This window comes from Pistacia vera, unplaced genomic scaffold, assembly GCF_008641045.1.
Source record: "Pistacia vera cultivar Batoury unplaced genomic scaffold, PisVer_v2 Contig14, whole genome shotgun sequence".
Taxonomy (NCBI): domain Eukaryota; kingdom Viridiplantae; phylum Streptophyta; class Magnoliopsida; order Sapindales; family Anacardiaceae; genus Pistacia; species Pistacia vera.
The window spans coordinates 162,257-178,829 of record NW_022195466.1 but is presented as its reverse complement, the minus strand read 5'-3'; the positions used below and the strand labels follow the sequence as shown (position 1 = coordinate 178,829).

Sequence of the window (16,573 nt, the reverse complement as noted above, 5' to 3'; positions counted from 1 at the left end):
GAAGGTCGGATTTCGCTTCACCTCGGCCGGCAGTTCCGGCCACTCTCAACACACGCTAGCTAGAGCCGTGTGATGGCGACGAATGGTGCGGGGAATTTTCACGACCTCCGCGGTGGTATAAACCACCACGCCGAGTGTGGAAACCTCCTGCATGACTATGCTCAGGATTGTTTCTATGGCGGTGATGAGAATCTCCCGCCCAGCACTTTTATGGGGGTTTTCATGCGACACGGCATGGGACGGCTCGGGTTGTGACCTTTCACCGAGTCTTAATGCCACAGGTATTCTATTCGGGATGTGATCGGTGTTCACCGACCCTTTGGAGCCCTTAGGTCCATTTTTCGCCACTTACTTACCCTTTCTTCGGCGCGCTGCAGTGCTCGCGGTGCAGGCTATCACCCTTTGTCGCGCTTTCGCACGACCTGCAGGCGTTTTTGGCGGTTGCACCACCTCATTTGATTAGGGTGGCACGCCCCGGTCCAAACAGTCCAACCTTCGATTGACCGTTTGGAGAGTATTGTCGAACCTCTCCAAGTAGCTTCTGATGGCAGGGTCAAGTTGTGAACTTGAAGGGATAGCCCCCATGACATTTTGCTGAACCGAAGGTGTCTCGGGAGAGGCGCCCTCCTATGCTTGGGGGATCTCCTCAACACCCTGATGGGTTTGCTCAGGTTCGAGTCGGCGAACCATTTGCTGTTGTGGGACCAGTTAGTCAGAGATTCTCCTGATCAAAGACGAATACTAAATCAGGCCCTCCTTCTAGCGCCAAACTGTTGATGCGTGATTTTGACACCAACCAAATGCACGTGTGAAATGTTGAACCGGCCCAGAAGACACACGTGGATGAATGAATGAGTAACAACAATGGAGAACAAAGTTTAAAGTAGTTCGGATGCTAAGGAAGCGAATCCTACATCCACTGATTTTGTATTAATGATAGTGGTCAGGTCGCGTTCAGCGGACTGACTTACAAATGATTATATAAGAGAGAGAATGCTATATTTTCTTTAGAGAGATTAGCTAATCCCTTAAATGGGAGATGAGCACTCAATTTGTAGTGGGATGGATTAAGGTTATCATTACTAAATCTATGAGTTGGTAGGATTATCCGTGCAAATCCTCCTTTATATCCCATTACCCACCTTCTAAGAGTGATTTGCGCGATTTGGTGCAAGGATTAGACACTTGGAATCGCTATAGCCCCTGACCAGTCTGACGCGCACCCACTACCCTAACAAGAGTGTGCTATCCCTGTCATTGCATGACGTGGCTGCCTCTGACTGGCTGCGGACCTATCGAAGCTCTGACTTTTCATGCTGACTGGGTCTTGCGTTAGCCCTACTTTTTCAGGCATAGCACTACTCCTATCATCACCTAGGATGAATTCAATTCAATAAGAAAAATAAAGAATTGGAACTTCATCTAGGCAAAGGAGTGAGAATAAAACTCAAAGATGGTTTGATAAGATGATGAATTGTTAAAATCGAAGAAGTTTTTGCAATTAATGTAATTGATGTTGAAGGAAATAAGGATTTGATGTTTGTTACAAAATAAATTATCATAATCATAAAGAACCCTATAGCTTTAAGTATAAAGAGAAATGATAGTGTTCATATGAAGTTAATTTCTTTTTGTGATCTTAGGTTATGGAAAGTGAATTAAATCTTGTCAGTAGAATCCAATAAAAATGTGTTATGTTGATCCATTTTTATGTAAGTATTTAGCAAATGTATAATACTTGTGTTTTTTGGTGATTTATGATACTTTAAATTTTTTGGAAAAACTTATTAAAAAAAAAAAAAAGACGTTACAAAGGAATTTCCAAATAAAATTGATTGATTCGCAAAAGTTCAGCATGATAGGTGGGAGAGCCCTAAAGCTTAAGTACCACACTTTGTGGGTATGAGATCCTAAAGTAAATGGAGAGCAGAAATAAATTTTCTAGCCACAATCCCCTAAATCAATTTTACATTAAATTCATTTCCCTAATAAGATAGATATGAAATTCTTTAAAATATTCTGCCATGCATAGTTTATAAATTATTTTTGACACTCTAAGATCTAATGCCAATGCATTTTCTACTAAAGTAAAGTTAATTTTACTTCTTCTTTCAGCATCATATCGTAAATCTAAATTGCCCCATAAATACAACAACTAGGCTCTAACAGTCTCCTAACACAAAGGGAAGATGAGATAAGAGTAGTATTCTATGAATGAATCGTTAGAAAATTAAGGTCACTGGATTATAACTTAGATTTCCTTATACATCCTCTTGCATAATTTTAAAACTAAAATCACGCAACTTATTCTCAAATTAAAGAACAATATTATACTAATTAATCTATAGAACAGATTAAAGATTTACCTTGCAGTATTGGGAAGATCCACCAGCACCAGCCATCAAATTTTATGTATCATGGTATTTGAGTATTTCCAGAAACTGGGTAAGAATTTTGCGGCGTGAAAAACAAGAAGTATATGCAGATCTAATAAACAGAAAATAGTTTAAATATATTGTCGAAATTGAAACACACCTTTATCCTCTTGAATACAGATATATAACTTGAATTGTTGGAGAGAACACTAACCATTAGAGGTGGTGATTTAATTTTCTCCAACCAAGTGTGCAAGTAGAAGAGGAAATTAGTTGTACTTCTTCAGATAGAGAGAGCAATATTGTACTGCCATTTGGAATTTGTACTACACAAGATATTTATTAATATATAAATTTTTTTACTTCATTAATTTAGTACAAAGTCTTCAAGAAGTTATAGCGCAAACAAATTATTGAGACTTGATTTTAGACGCTAACTACTTGTACGTGAAAAGTACTAAGTGAATTTAAGAATCACATATGATGGATCCATAAGATTTGAATATAGAGTTGAGATTATATATTTTACAGAAAAATAAATAAAAGATTGACAAGAGGGGTTTTTTATAGTGGTTCGGATGCTCAACAAGCGACTCTTACATCCACTGTTATTTTATTGCTCACTGACTATTTCTATGATTTTGCCTGTAAGGTATACAAAGATGAAAAAATACAGTGTTTACAGAAAGAGAATGAAATGAAGCTCAAATCTTAGCCCGACCTCCTTCTTCGGGAAGAAGAGTGCCCATTTATACTCCTTTACACTTAATATAATGAGTATTTTGCAAGTTGCCTTGACACATGAAAGACTCTCGTCCATTCATTTCTTGAAAGGAGATATGGTTGGTGAGAATATTTTTGGAGATATAGGCTTAACAGTTGGTATAAGAAGACATTAAATGAACTGATATATACGTAACTTTTTGGGCATAACATAAATAATTTATGCATGTTTATTATGTACTTTTTAAATGTCATGGAGACCATCTAGATTGTTAATTTACACGTGGAGCATCCTCACTAGTTTGTAGATGATACTTACGATGTACCAAAGTTTCATTTATTAAACCAAAGATCTGCCCCTGAACTTGAGGAGGCTTAAGAATCAAACGATTCACGAGGGGAAAAAAAATGGAAAAACCCACTAGTACCCCTCAACGTTAGCAAATCTTATTTAGCAAATCTTATTTAAGTGATAGTAGGATTCGAAAATATTTTCCACTTAAGTAAATCAATTACAGATGGACCTCTCACGTAGCAACATTTGCCTTGTTTTTTAATTTTTTTTTCACACAAATAGTTTGCCGCTAAAAGACGAGCTTTGCCGAAATTGACCTTTAAGCTTAGGTTAGATACCTATGTAGATAAATCCCACTAAAGCATTTTCCTAAGCAATCTTCTTAGAAAACTACCAGTCTACCAGCCTACCTACTGTAAGGGAATTTAATAAAACTGCGCAACGGAATAGATATTTAAAAACATTAAAATTCCCAAATCCCAAGATCAAGGATCCAATTATAAGTGTTTACATGTTAATTTATTAAATAAAATCATTCAAGGCTAGGGTTCTTACCAACGTGGGCGACTCCTCTGAATTCAACTTCTCCGCAAAACCAACTCAAGGGAATAGTTGCTCAAATAGTATCCACACAAAGGCTAATCCCAATCGATCAAGATCAAACTCAATCGCTAGATTGAGTTAATTTTGCAATTTAATTCTCTAGAGTGAGAGTGAGAGTGAGAGTGAGAGAAGCGACTAGAGTTTGATTCTTCTATAAAAATTAATAGTCATTCATCAACCTTGAGGTTAAGTATGTTTTTATATGCATATTTAACCCCATTCCTTATAGGAATAGGTTTATTCCTACTCCAATTTGAAATCGCATTAATTCTATGCTTCTTTAGAATATAAATAATAATAATAGGTATTTTAATTTAAATTAACTTTGTAATTTTTGCTAATACTATTTCATGTAGAAATAGTTATAGGCGACAACCTCAAAATTAAGTAAACTTTTACATTCACTTAATTACACAACAAAATTATCAAAGTACCCTTTAGTACAAAATACCTCTTAACAAAAACTTTAAATCGCGGTCTTGACTGGGTTTATTAAAGAGATCAAAATTGTCAGAACCAATTCCCAAAATTAAGCAACCACATAATTTTGGAAACACAACAATCCACTCCACAAACCACTAATGCATTCATGTTATGGGATTTAAAATTCTTATATGTATGACCCGTAAGCTCCCTATCATGTTGGTAGTGAATGGTATCATGATTGACCACCAATCAATCACTTCACTATACACAAACTAAAATTGATCTCTACCAAGACATTATGGCCACCCATAATCTTTACAAAATTCATCTCAGGATTTTCTTAACTATAAGTTTGATAAGATTAAGAAACATCATGCATATTGAGAAGGGGCGTCCACAAAGAATAAAGGCATTATTTTCAAATGCTCTATGGAATTCAAGATTTGCCTTTAAATACTTTAGAAATTAAAAGTTTGATATATTGGATAATAGGTAAATAACGTTGAGCATGAGATAGTAGTATCACAATAAATAAAAGATTAAGATAACAAATAATTAATAGGTTTAATATAACAAGAAATGTAAGATGAAACGCTCATTGTCAATCTTTGTGTCTAATGATACAAATCTATTACTAACATTCTATGTTATCAATCCTATACTCAGTATTATTCGTTATGCACTTTGAAAAGCACTCCACAAAATAAAAAATTGGGCTTAGAGGAAGGGACCAAATTCAATTTCAACTGGGCCGTTGGGCCCATAACGCTTATATTAAATCGATCGACTGATTTGAGGAAGAAGCACGAGATCCCGAAGCAGAGCGGATTTTCTATTGCTAATCAGGTAATTTATTACTCTTAATTACATTTTTTTTTTTCAAGATTTATTCAACTGGGTTTCTGATTAATTTCAAGAAAAAGTACTCTTTTTTTTTTTTTTTTTTTTTTTTTTTTTTGAAGTTTGATTAGTTCTATGTCTTTAGGGTTTTGTATGAATTTCAATGATCATGCTTTACTTTTGTCAAGTTTGCGTTGTATTGCATATATCTTTAGTCGAATCGTTTCCCACCTGGGAAATCTAGTTTAGTTACAACCCATACATAAGTGCAACCAGAAAGTTAGAAATTATTTAAATTTTATTTTTATTATTATTATTATTATTATTATTTTTTTTGTGATAATTTTCATTTAACTAAAATAAAGTATCATTTTTGGTCTATAGTTTTGTGAGTTAGGTTCTGTTTTAATAAAGTAGTATGCTGTTTGATTTCTAATTCTTTTAACGTGTAGATTTGTTCTTAATTTACTGAGTCCATCACAATGAAAATTGGAGTTCATAGTTGTAGGCTTTTCTTTTGCTTTGCCTTGTCATTTCTTATTTTTTCATGAAGATAATAATATGGGTTTGCAAGAACCGGATATGAAAGCATGTTGTGATGCAAATGTGATAATATGTATTTGTCCTTTAATTAGTTTTCTTGTGTCTTATAATGCCTCTCGTTGCCAATTCTTAACTAAGATTGATAATCGGATAACTAATAAATTGCGGTATTGTTCAGCATCGGAAATTCAGTACACAAGTTTCTCAACTGTTTTGGACTCTAAATTGATTGACTCAGTGGAAATAATTCTATTAATCTTTTGTGGCTTCAATAATGTAGGTGATAAAGAATGGATTACAGATGGTATAATGGTAGACAGGAAATAAGCAGTCGAGATAAACGGCAACAGGACAAGGAGCAGGTACGCTATAGATATATCAAATTGCTTAGGATTGATATGTCGCTTTATTGCTTCCATTAGGTCGGGTGAAGAAGTGGTTTTTGTTTCTGTTGTTATTTAATCAAATGGGTTTAATTTTATGTGTTGATTATCCTTTTAGTTAACCAGGACATTCTGAATCTGGAAGAAATCTCTAGTGCTATTGTGTTTAGTTATTCTTTTCATTTGTGGTGTAGGCATATGAGGAGTCTCTTATTGAGGATTTGGCAGAGGATTTTCGATTGCCAATCCATCAGAAGCCAACAGAGAATGTTGATCTGGATAACGTGGAACAAGCATCATTGGATACGAAATTGACATCGTCAAATATTGGGTTTAGGCTTCTACAAAAAATGGGGTGGAAAGGAAAAGGTCTTGGGAAGGATGAGCAAGGTATGGTCTTAGAGGAGAATTTTGATGTACAGGTTTCAGCTACTGTGATCGACAACTGAGTTTTAACAACAATTGTAGAAACTCTGTTCTAGTTTTAACTAGTTACTCATGTTCAGGAATTACTGAGCCAATAAAATCTGGGATCAGAGACCCAAAACTAGGGATTGGAAAACAAGAAGAAGATGATTTTTTTACGGCTGAAGAAAATATCCAGCGAAAGAAACTTGATATTGAGCTAGAGGAGACTGAGGAGAATGCCAAGAAGCGGGAGGTATGCCTTTTAATTTCTAGATAGTAGTCTATAGATACTATAATTCCTAGATAATATAGAGGTTGATGCTTTACCTTTTCTGGAACCCACATCTAATAGCAGAAGACAACATATAGTATATATGTTTGTCTTTTGACCGGAATGATATATCATAGGGGAATATCAACTTTGGAAGCTCTTGACAATATCCTGCAGTTTTTATTACCTGGTGGCTTCTACTGCCTGCTTCGTGCACATTATGAAAATTCAGGTGTTAGCAGAACGTGAGCAGAAAATTCAAACCGAGGTGAAGGAAATACGGAAGGTGTTCTATTGTGATCTTTGCAACAAACAATACAAATTGGCTGTGGAATTTGAAGCCCATCTGAGCTCATACGACCACAATCACAGGAAGGTAAATGTTGAATTTTGGTATTGTTAGTTGGTATTATGGTGCATTCTTTTTGTTCTTGCCTAAATCTGCAACAACTTTGTGTGGATTGTAGCGTTTTAAAGAAATGAAAGAGTTGCATGGTTCAAGCAGTCGCGACGATCGGCAAAAACGAGAACAGCAACGTCAGGAGAGGGAGATGGCTAAGTTTGCTCAAATGTATTGTGTTGCGCTTCCCTTTAGCCTATCTATTCTTACATTTATTTCCCGTTGACTTTAAGCGATGTTTCAGTTTTTTCTTGTTTCTTGCCATCTCCTCTTACATTTTTATTCCTTAATGTTACCTAGGGCTGACGCCCATAAACAACAGCAGCAGCAGCAGCAGCAGCAGCAGCAGCAACAGCAACAGCAACAACAGGAAGAAGAATCTGGGTCTGGTCCAGCCTCCACTGCACCAAAAACTGCTACTGCACTTGCCAATCAGGATCAACGGAAGGCATTAAAATTCGGATTTTCTTCTAAAGGTGGCATTTCTAAGGTACGTCCAACTAGAGATTCAATCTAATAATTTCCTAGTTTTGCACAAGAGATCTTGATATTGAAATTAATTCTGATGAATGGAACTCATCACTTTCGTGGACAATACTTCTTTCAACTATGAGATAACGCTCTTGTTTATTTTGCAGAACTCATCTGGAAGTGCTGCAAAGAAGCCAAAAGTAGGTGTCGCCTCAGTGTTCGGCAACGACAGTGATGAAGAACAATGAATAATAGCAACGGCCACTGCTAGTTAGCAACGTTCCCGATGTAATGATCTCATAACTTCTTGGTGTCATGTAACAGTGTAGTCTCTTTTCAAAGGGTTCACGTTAAACTCAAATGTACGAGACTTGAGTAACGAGTATTTATTTGCTTTGTCGGAAAGACTGTGATATACAGAACTTTGTAGATTTCTTGTTTGATTATGTCACCTCCATAAGCTATACTCAAGTCATTCATGGTGATTTTACTGTCTCACGTTGATTGATTCGGAGATGGACAAAGTAAGAACGTTTTACAAATGATGATGCTCAAAGCCACTCACCTTTAAGCATGAACATTTTCCCATCTTAATTGTCTGAAGTCTAATCAAATACACTGTTTTAAAAGCTAGACCGGTCGGTCCAACCGGTTTGACTAGGACCTGGTTGTGTGTTCGGTCCGAAGTAATATAAAACCCGCTATTAGTTAAAAAACTGTTTAAACCCGCTATTAAATTGAATGCATAGTGCGAATCGACCGATCGAACTGGACTGCTTGGTAAAACGGCTCAATGTTTAAAATGAAAAAACCTTAAATCTAAGTTTTTTTCACGTGCCTCCACTCCATTCTAGTCTCTTCAATCTCTCAACTCTCTAAAATCGCAACTCCCTTCTCAAAGTAACTACGCTCAGTCTCAATTCAATCTCTCAACTCTACTCTCCCTTGGACCCTTGCCCGACAACGGCAGCACCTCCCTCGCTAGATTTCAAAGACGACGTACCTCCCTTCTCCCTTGCTCGACAACGACAACACCTCCCTCGTTGGATTTCGACAACGATGCACCTCCTAAAGAAACTAAAATAAAGTATCATTTTTGGTCTATAGTTTTGTGAGTTAGGTTCTGTTTTAATAAAGTAGTATGCTGTTTGATTTCTAATTCTTTTAACGTGTAGATTTGTTCTTAATTTACTGAGTCCATCACAATGAAAATTGGAGTTCATAGTTGTAGGCTTTTCTTTTGCTTTGCCTTGTCATTTCTTATTTTTTCATGAAGATAATAATATGGGTTTGCAAGAACCGGATATGAAAGCATGTTGTGATGCAAATGTGATAATATGTATTTGTCCTTTAATTAGTTTTCTTGTGTCTTATAATGCCTCTCGTTGCCAATTCTTAACTAAGATTGATAATCGGATAACTAATAAATTGCGGTATTGTTCAGCATCGGAAATTCAGTACACAAGTTTCTCAACTGTTTTGGACTCTAAATTGATTGACTCAGTGGAAATAATTCTATTAATCTTTTGTGGCTTCAATAATGTAGGTGATAAAGAATGGATTACAGATGGTATAATGGTAGACAGGAAATAAGCAGTCGAGATAAACGGCAACAGGACAAGGAGCAGGTACGCTATAGATATATCAAATTGCTTAGGATTGATATGTCGCTTTATTGCTTCCATTAGGTCGGGTGAAGAAGTGGTTTTTGTTTCTGTTGTTATTTAATCAAATGGGTTTAATTTTATGTGTTGATTATCCTTTTAGTTAACCAGGACATTCTGAATCTGGAAGAAATCTCTAGTGCTATTGTGTTTAGTTATTCTTTTCATTTGTGGTGTAGGCATATGAGGAGTCTCTTATTGAGGATTTGGCAGAGGATTTTCGATTGCCAATCCATCAGAAGCCAACAGAGAATGTTGATCTGGATAACGTGGAACAAGCATCATTGGATACGAAATTGACATCGTCAAATATTGGGTTTAGGCTTCTACAAAAAATGGGGTGGAAAGGAAAAGGTCTTGGGAAGGATGAGCAAGGTATGGTCTTAGAGGAGAATTTTGATGTACAGGTTTCAGCTACTGTGATCGACAACTGAGTTTTAACAACAATTGTAGAAACTCTGTTCTAGTTTTAACTAGTTACTCATGTTCAGGAATTACTGAGCCAATAAAATCTGGGATCAGAGACCCAAAACTAGGGATTGGAAAACAAGAAGAAGATGATTTTTTTACGGCTGAAGAAAATATCCAGCGAAAGAAACTTGATATTGAGCTAGAGGAGACTGAGGAGAATGCCAAGAAGCGGGAGGTATGCCTTTTAATTTCTAGATAGTAGTCTATAGATACTATAATTCCTAGATAATATAGAGGTTGATGCTTTACCTTTTCTGGAACCCACATCTAATAGCAGAAGACAACATATAGTATATATGTTTGTCTTTTGACCGGAATGATATATCATAGGGGAATATCAACTTTGGAAGCTCTTGACAATATCCTGCAGTTTTTATTACCTGGTGGCTTCTACTGCCTGCTTCGTGCACATTATGAAAATTCAGGTGTTAGCAGAACGTGAGCAGAAAATTCAAACCGAGGTGAAGGAAATACGGAAGGTGTTCTATTGTGATCTTTGCAACAAACAATACAAATTGGCTGTGGAATTTGAAGCCCATCTGAGCTCATACGACCACAATCACAGGAAGGTAAATGTTGAATTTTGGTATTGTTAGTTGGTATTATGGTGCATTCTTTTTGTTCTTGCCTAAATCTGCAACAACTTTGTGTGGATTGTAGCGTTTTAAAGAAATGAAAGAGTTGCATGGTTCAAGCAGTCGCGACGATCGGCAAAAACGAGAACAGCAACGTCAGGAGAGGGAGATGGCTAAGTTTGCTCAAATGTATTGTGTTGCGCTTCCCTTTAGCCTATCTATTCTTACATTTATTTCCCGTTGACTTTAAGCGATGTTTCAGTTTTTTCTTGTTTCTTGCCATCTCCTCTTACATTTTTATTCCTTAATGTTACCTAGGGCTGACGCCCATAAACAACAGCAGCAGCAGCAGCAGCAGCAGCAGCAGCAACAGCAACAGCAACAACAGGAAGAAGAATCTGGGTCTGGTCCAGCCTCCACTGCACCAAAAACTGCTACTGCACTTGCCAATCAGGATCAACGGAAGGCATTAAAATTCGGATTTTCTTCTAAAGGTGGCATTTCTAAGGTACGTCCAACTAGAGATTCAATCTAATAATTTCCTAGTTTTGCACAAGAGATCTTGATATTGAAATTAATTCTGATGAATGGAACTCATCACTTTCGTGGACAATACTTCTTTCAACTATGAGATAACGCTCTTGTTTATTTTGCAGAACTCATCTGGAAGTGCTGCAAAGAAGCCAAAAGTAGGTGTCGCCTCAGTGTTCGGCAACGACAGTGATGAAGAACAATGAATAATAGCAACGGCCACTGCTAGTTAGCAACGTTCCCGATGTAATGATCTCATAACTTCTTGGTGTCATGTAACAGTGTAGTCTCTTTTCAAAGGGTTCACGTTAAACTCAAATGTACGAGACTTGAGTAACGAGTATTTATTTGCTTTGTCGGAAAGACTGATATATACAGAACTTTGTAGATTTCTTGTTTGATTATGTCACCTCCATAAGCTATACTCAAGTCATTCATGGTGATTTTACTGTCTCACGTTGATTGATTCGGAGATGGACAAAGTAAGAACGTTTTACAAATGATGATGCTCAAAGTCACTCACCTCTAAGCATGAACATTTTCCCATCTTAATTGTCTGAAGTCTAATCAAATACACTGTTTTAAAAGCTAGACCGGTCGGTCCAACCGGTTTGACTAGGACCTGGTTGTGTGTTCGGTCCGAAGTAATATAAAACCCGCTATTAGTTAAAAAACTGTTTAAACCCGCTATTAAATTGAATGCATAGTGCGAATCGACCGATCGAACTGGACTGCTTGGTAAAACGGCTCAATGTTTAAAATGAAAAAACCTTAAATCTAAGTTTTTTTCACGTGCCTCCACTCCATTCTAGTCTCTTCAATCTCTCAACTCTCTAAAATCGCAACTCCCTTCTCAAAGTAACTACGCTCAGTCTCAATTCAATCTCTCAACTCTACTCTCCCTTGGACCCTTGCCCGACAACGGCAGCACCTCCCTCGCTAGATTTCAAAGACGACGTACCTCCCTTCTCCCTTGCTCGACAACGACAACACCTCCCTCGTTGGATTTCGACAACGATGCACCTCCCTTCTCCCTTGCTCGACGACGACAACACCTCCCTCGCTGGATTTCGATGACGACGCACCTCCCTTCTCCCTTGCTCGATGACGGCATCACCTCTCTCACTGGATTTCAGGGGCGACGCACCTCCCTTCTCCTCCCTTGCTCGACAACGACAGCACCTCCCTCGCTGGATTGTGTCGCCCGACGATGGCAGCACCTCCCTTGCTGGATTTCGGCGGTGACGCACCTCCCTTCTCCCTTGCTCGACGACGACGACTCCCTCCTCTACTGGAATCGACGATGACAACACTTCTCTTGCTCAAAATTGACGAAGACGATGACTCTCTCTTTTGTAAAGATATTTCCACTGTCTTTATTTTATGAATCTATTGCTTTGATGCATAATTTGTTCACTGAATTTGTATGTAAAAAATACTTACACCAAATGTTTTGTTATTAATTATTATGTATTTTGTCACTTAATTTATAATAAATGAACACATCATGTTTGGAGACTTTGGATTGTAATTAAATCATGTTGGAATTGTTATTGAGTTTGAATTGGGTGGTAATTAAGTTGGTATTCTTATTGAAAATCTGAAAATTTTCTAAAAAAAAAAAAAACATATTTTTTTGGGCAGTGCTAATGTCACCGGTCTAACTGACCTGTCTAACCGGTTAGACTGGTTGACTTGGGCAGTAAAGCAGGTTACCCTCCAATCCGGGTTTTAAAACAATGATCAAATATATAAAAAGTCAAAAGACTTCAATCGGGAGAAAATACCATGGATATTGAGTTTCAGATTAACTAATAAGAATATATATATATCACTGAGTTCAGAAGTGGATTCGCACATAATATAATTACAGATGAACTTGATTATATCAACAATAGTGATCATTAAGAGTCATATATCAAAGTCTGGAGTACTTTATGTTCTTGCCATGAGAGCTAGTGTGATCATCACTATTTTTAAGAAACCTGACAGTAGCCAACTAAGCAGCCTCAGCAAAACCAATTTCCAGATTACCGTAGTCGAAGACGGTGTGATATACCCCCATGAATACATCTCCCAGAATCCTGCATCGATAGAATTTCAGTGATTAACCAAAGGGAACTGAAACATGAACTGGCTGTGTCAATGTGCGGTTTAGTATGTGTAATTGAAATGTTAAGAAAACATACCACAGAGGACCCCTTGGCGGTGGCACATCCAAAGCCATGAAACCACTGATGCAGACTGTAGCAACGCCGTCTCCAGTTTTAAGAATGTACTGAAGAACATGAGCGGTGGCAAACAAAGAGAGTGATCAGTACATAATATTAAGAATGAGTAAAATCAGTCATTAAACATAAGAAAGTATAATGTACCAGAGTGCTTATATCATAAAGAAATCTAACCTGCTCAGGAGTGAGTTTGAAAGGCTTATCGCCAATGGTGAATGTGATATTTGGCATGTTTACCATGCTGTTACAGTCTATTATTGATTCTCCCATTGGACTTGGTAGGCTCTCACAGAGCTGTTGATGATAATATAGTAAAAAATTTACTAAATTAAAGAGCAAAAAATTGTTACTAATATAGGTTTATGAATTTAAACGGGCTAAAGTTCCAACTATCACCTGATTTACATAGTCGAGTACTTTGTCCTTTGTTCCCTGGTGTTTTAGCTGATTCTGGACCCAAATAACCATCATTTCGCAAGCACTGCAGAGAGCACTATCCCCAGCTGATACTCTATCCATATTTTCCTTCGCAACCACTTGTTTGATGCCCGTACTGCAAAGATAAAACAAGTTAGTCTAGAGGATTTCTTGAATACATTTAAATAACTCAAGATCCTTAAGCATTGCTACCACAGAGAGAAAGGAAAGGGCAATTTGTGACAGAAAGGAGAAAGGTTTTAGGAAGAAGCACATCATCCAAACCCTTGTCACATTTGGAAAATCTTGGATCATCATTACGAGAAGCTTTAATTTTGATGTTCTAACTTACAAGTTACAGAAAAAACGTTGGGAAAGAAGTAGAACATGAATAGTATTAATTTTCTAACCTCACAGAGTGATTTCCATTGAAGATACATAAACCAAGTTGCGCACATACTTTGTCAGGTTGAACCTGTAGACCATGACAAAGTAATTCGTTAAATCTAAAATGTGATACATTTATATAGATTGTGAAATGAAATGAAAGTGGTAGAAGAAAACTTACCCCTGACACTAAGAGTTCCCATATCAAGTCTCCATACTGAGAAACAACTTCCTTACATTCTGCACTGATAATACCTTCAGCTCCAATGGCATGATTGATTTCAGTCACAACAGACTGACAATTATAAATTATTAGTTGCAACTTTAAAGATGATTACATTTTATGAAATCACAAGAAGGATATTTGATCAAGCCTGAAGACTTTCAGAATAAAGCAACTGTGAAAGGATGAAAAGCCCATACCGTTGGACCAGCGAGTAAGGATGTTCCTGAATCCACAATAGCAGCACAACCCCCTCACAATAACCTGAGAAAATTAATCACAATTTTCAAATTTTGCCAATTACTATTTGGAAAAAGCTATGGATTTCCAAAGAAAGTTCCACAAATCACTGTGAACAGCCCCAATAAGAAAATCTCCATATTGAACTATAAAATGCAAATTAACATAAAATACAATTTCTTCTCATGGATAGCGATGACAAAAATTTCCACCAATTTTTGGGCTACACACCTGCCAGTAACCTTTCTGAGTAACAGGAACATAAGTGGTGCTTCCCTTTAAAGTGCTTTGATACAACACCACCAAAACATCTCCACCGCCCTCAGAGGCCTCAGGATCCTGTTGAGCCAGAACGAGGAAGACGTCCTCAATTACAAAGATCCTGCTGGACCATATTATACCTGTGGACTTAACCAAGAATCGTTTATCCAAGACACCAAAGATCTAAATCACAAACCCGAAGCACAAGCACCAAGTTTAGAAAAGAATCCTACCCACTGGCACAGCACCCCCAACCGAAATCTCCTGAAATCCAAGTCAAGTATTCCATCGAATTTGCCAATACAAAAACTTAAACTTCCTTCTCGCGTAGCCTCAATGAAAACCTGAAGAACAAAACTTTACATGCATAAGCATTTCTGCAACCAAAGGACAAACTAATTTCCAAAACTCTCAGAACAAGAACCCACTGATCCTTGACAACAAGATCTCCGACTTCAACATTGTCTTGACTGAAAGAAACCAGAAACGGATCCAGATCCATAATTTTTTCACAAGGTTTTCCTGAATAACCACTCAAGAAGAAAAATTTCAGCTTTTAACCACACAATTATGGTCGAGAAAATATAACGTTCATGAAACGGAATATTACCATTCTCTGTATATGTACTAGACTTGCTTGATTTGTACGTGAATGGAAATAGCAGGCGATCTGCACATAATTAAAAGCTTTTAATAAACTTTTATCAATACATAAACAGCAATAAGCCAGAATCAACCAGAACTCACAGAAAAATAGCATTGTGAGGATGGAACCCGAGATTGGAGCTGCCAGTATCAATATCACAGTGAAATTTTGCGGCGGCGAGCCAATACCGATCTTCAAAGTATTGAGCATCCAAATAGTTCTCAAAGGCACAAGAACTTATCTGAAAACACAAATGATTAGCCTAACTCCCTCCTTTCTTGCCACTCTAGCAGCATTATACTATGAAGATCAAGGCGCCGCTTCTTCAACCAATTCTCAGTAGCCCACTAGAGCAAGCAGCAAGAATCAAGCATGTCAACACCCACAAACAGAAACAGACCGAACTTTTCCCTCCATCCTGTAGCAAAATATGACAAAAATCAAAACAAAAATCAGTAATATTGATATGAATCTAGACATTTCAGATGACAAACAACCCTAGCAAAGGGAATCAATTACTTGATGATTTTGCCCCAATTCCCGCTTGGAACTGAAGGCCCCTGAAGCTCTCAAACTGAAGACTTAATTAAGAAATAAAAATCTATCTTTATACGAATTTTCTCAATTGATGTAAGTTTGCATCAAAACAAGTGAGCAAACAATCAGTTCCTTGAATTACCAAGCAACTCTAACCAAGATTGAAAAGAAAGCCAAAATAAGGAAATAAAAAGCTCACACACAAAACAAAGACATGAGATAAAACCCCATTTTAACACAACTTGAGTTTAGAGCAACTAGTTCATGTTCACGTAGCAATAACAATGAAGAAAAGATAACATGACAAAATCACAAGCAAAAAATCAGAAATTTGATTACAATAACACAAGAAAAGGGCAAAAGGGAATAAATTACTTGAAGATTTTTGCCTCGATCGCTGCTTGTAACTAAAATCCCCTGAAGCTCTCAAACTGAAGACTTAATTTAAGAAACAAAATATAATTTACATGAACTTTCTCAACTTGGTGAAGTTTGTGAGTGAGTGTTGGCATCAAAACAACTGAACAAACAAAATCAAAATCAATACCTATAATTACCAAAAGAAATTCATCCAAGACTTGAACATAAAAATAAAAAAATAGGAAATAAAAAGTTCACACACTAACAAAGACATCATATAAAACCCCATCAC

At 37.0% G+C, this 16,573-nt stretch overlaps 2 protein-coding genes and 2 pseudogenes across 2 annotated transcripts; 2 read left to right on the top strand and 2 right to left on the bottom strand.

Moving 5' to 3' along the window:
- The window catches only part of LOC116123054, a 62,334-nt pseudogene extending 59,954 nt beyond the window's left edge, over positions 1 to 2,380 (bottom strand).
- A 2,834-nt stretch (positions 2,381 to 5,214) lies between these two features.
- LOC116123049 (G patch domain-containing protein 8-like) lies at positions 5,215 to 8,138 on the top strand. The gene is made up of 8 exons (XM_031408840.1): positions 5,215 to 5,268; positions 6,086 to 6,167; positions 6,383 to 6,578; positions 6,695 to 6,849; positions 7,100 to 7,243; positions 7,335 to 7,438; positions 7,568 to 7,757; positions 7,906 to 8,138. The coding sequence occupies exons 2-8, from the start codon at positions 6,096 to 6,098 to the stop codon at positions 7,984 to 7,986; spliced, it is 942 nt and encodes a 313-aa protein (XP_031264700.1). The 5' UTR covers positions 5,215 to 5,268; positions 6,086 to 6,095; the 3' UTR covers positions 7,987 to 8,138.
- A 1,119-nt stretch (positions 8,139 to 9,257) lies between these two features.
- Positions 9,258 to 11,422, top strand: LOC116123046 (G patch domain-containing protein 8-like). The gene is made up of 7 exons (XM_031408837.1): positions 9,258 to 9,366; positions 9,582 to 9,777; positions 9,894 to 10,048; positions 10,299 to 10,442; positions 10,534 to 10,637; positions 10,767 to 10,956; positions 11,105 to 11,422. The coding sequence occupies exons 1-7, from the start codon at positions 9,295 to 9,297 to the stop codon at positions 11,183 to 11,185; spliced, it is 942 nt and encodes a 313-aa protein (XP_031264697.1). The 5' UTR covers positions 9,258 to 9,294; the 3' UTR covers positions 11,186 to 11,422.
- Positions 11,423 to 12,779: 1,357 nt separating this feature from the next.
- LOC116123022 lies at positions 12,780 to 15,680 on the bottom strand (annotated as a pseudogene).
- Between the last annotated feature and the right edge of the window lie 893 nt (positions 15,681 to 16,573).

Bases quoted from the DNA above. Each gene is read 5' to 3' on its own strand.
- LOC116123049 (XM_031408840.1), top strand. From the start codon at position 6,096: ATGGATTACAGATGGTATAATGGTAGACAGGAAATAAGCAGTCGAGAT. The intron at 6,168-6,382 runs GTACGCTATAGA...TTTGTGGTGTAG, and splicing joins GGCAACAGGACAAGGAGCAG to GCATATGAGGAGTCTCTTAT. The intron at 6,579-6,694 runs GTATGGTCTTAG...ACTCATGTTCAG, and splicing joins TCTTGGGAAGGATGAGCAAG to GAATTACTGAGCCAATAAAA.
- LOC116123046 (XM_031408837.1), top strand. From the start codon at position 9,295: ATGGATTACAGATGGTATAATGGTAGACAGGAAATAAGCAGTCGAGAT. The intron at 9,367-9,581 runs GTACGCTATAGA...TTTGTGGTGTAG, and splicing joins GGCAACAGGACAAGGAGCAG to GCATATGAGGAGTCTCTTAT. The intron at 10,957-11,104 runs GTACGTCCAACT...TTTATTTTGCAG, and splicing joins CTAAAGGTGGCATTTCTAAG to AACTCATCTGGAAGTGCTGC.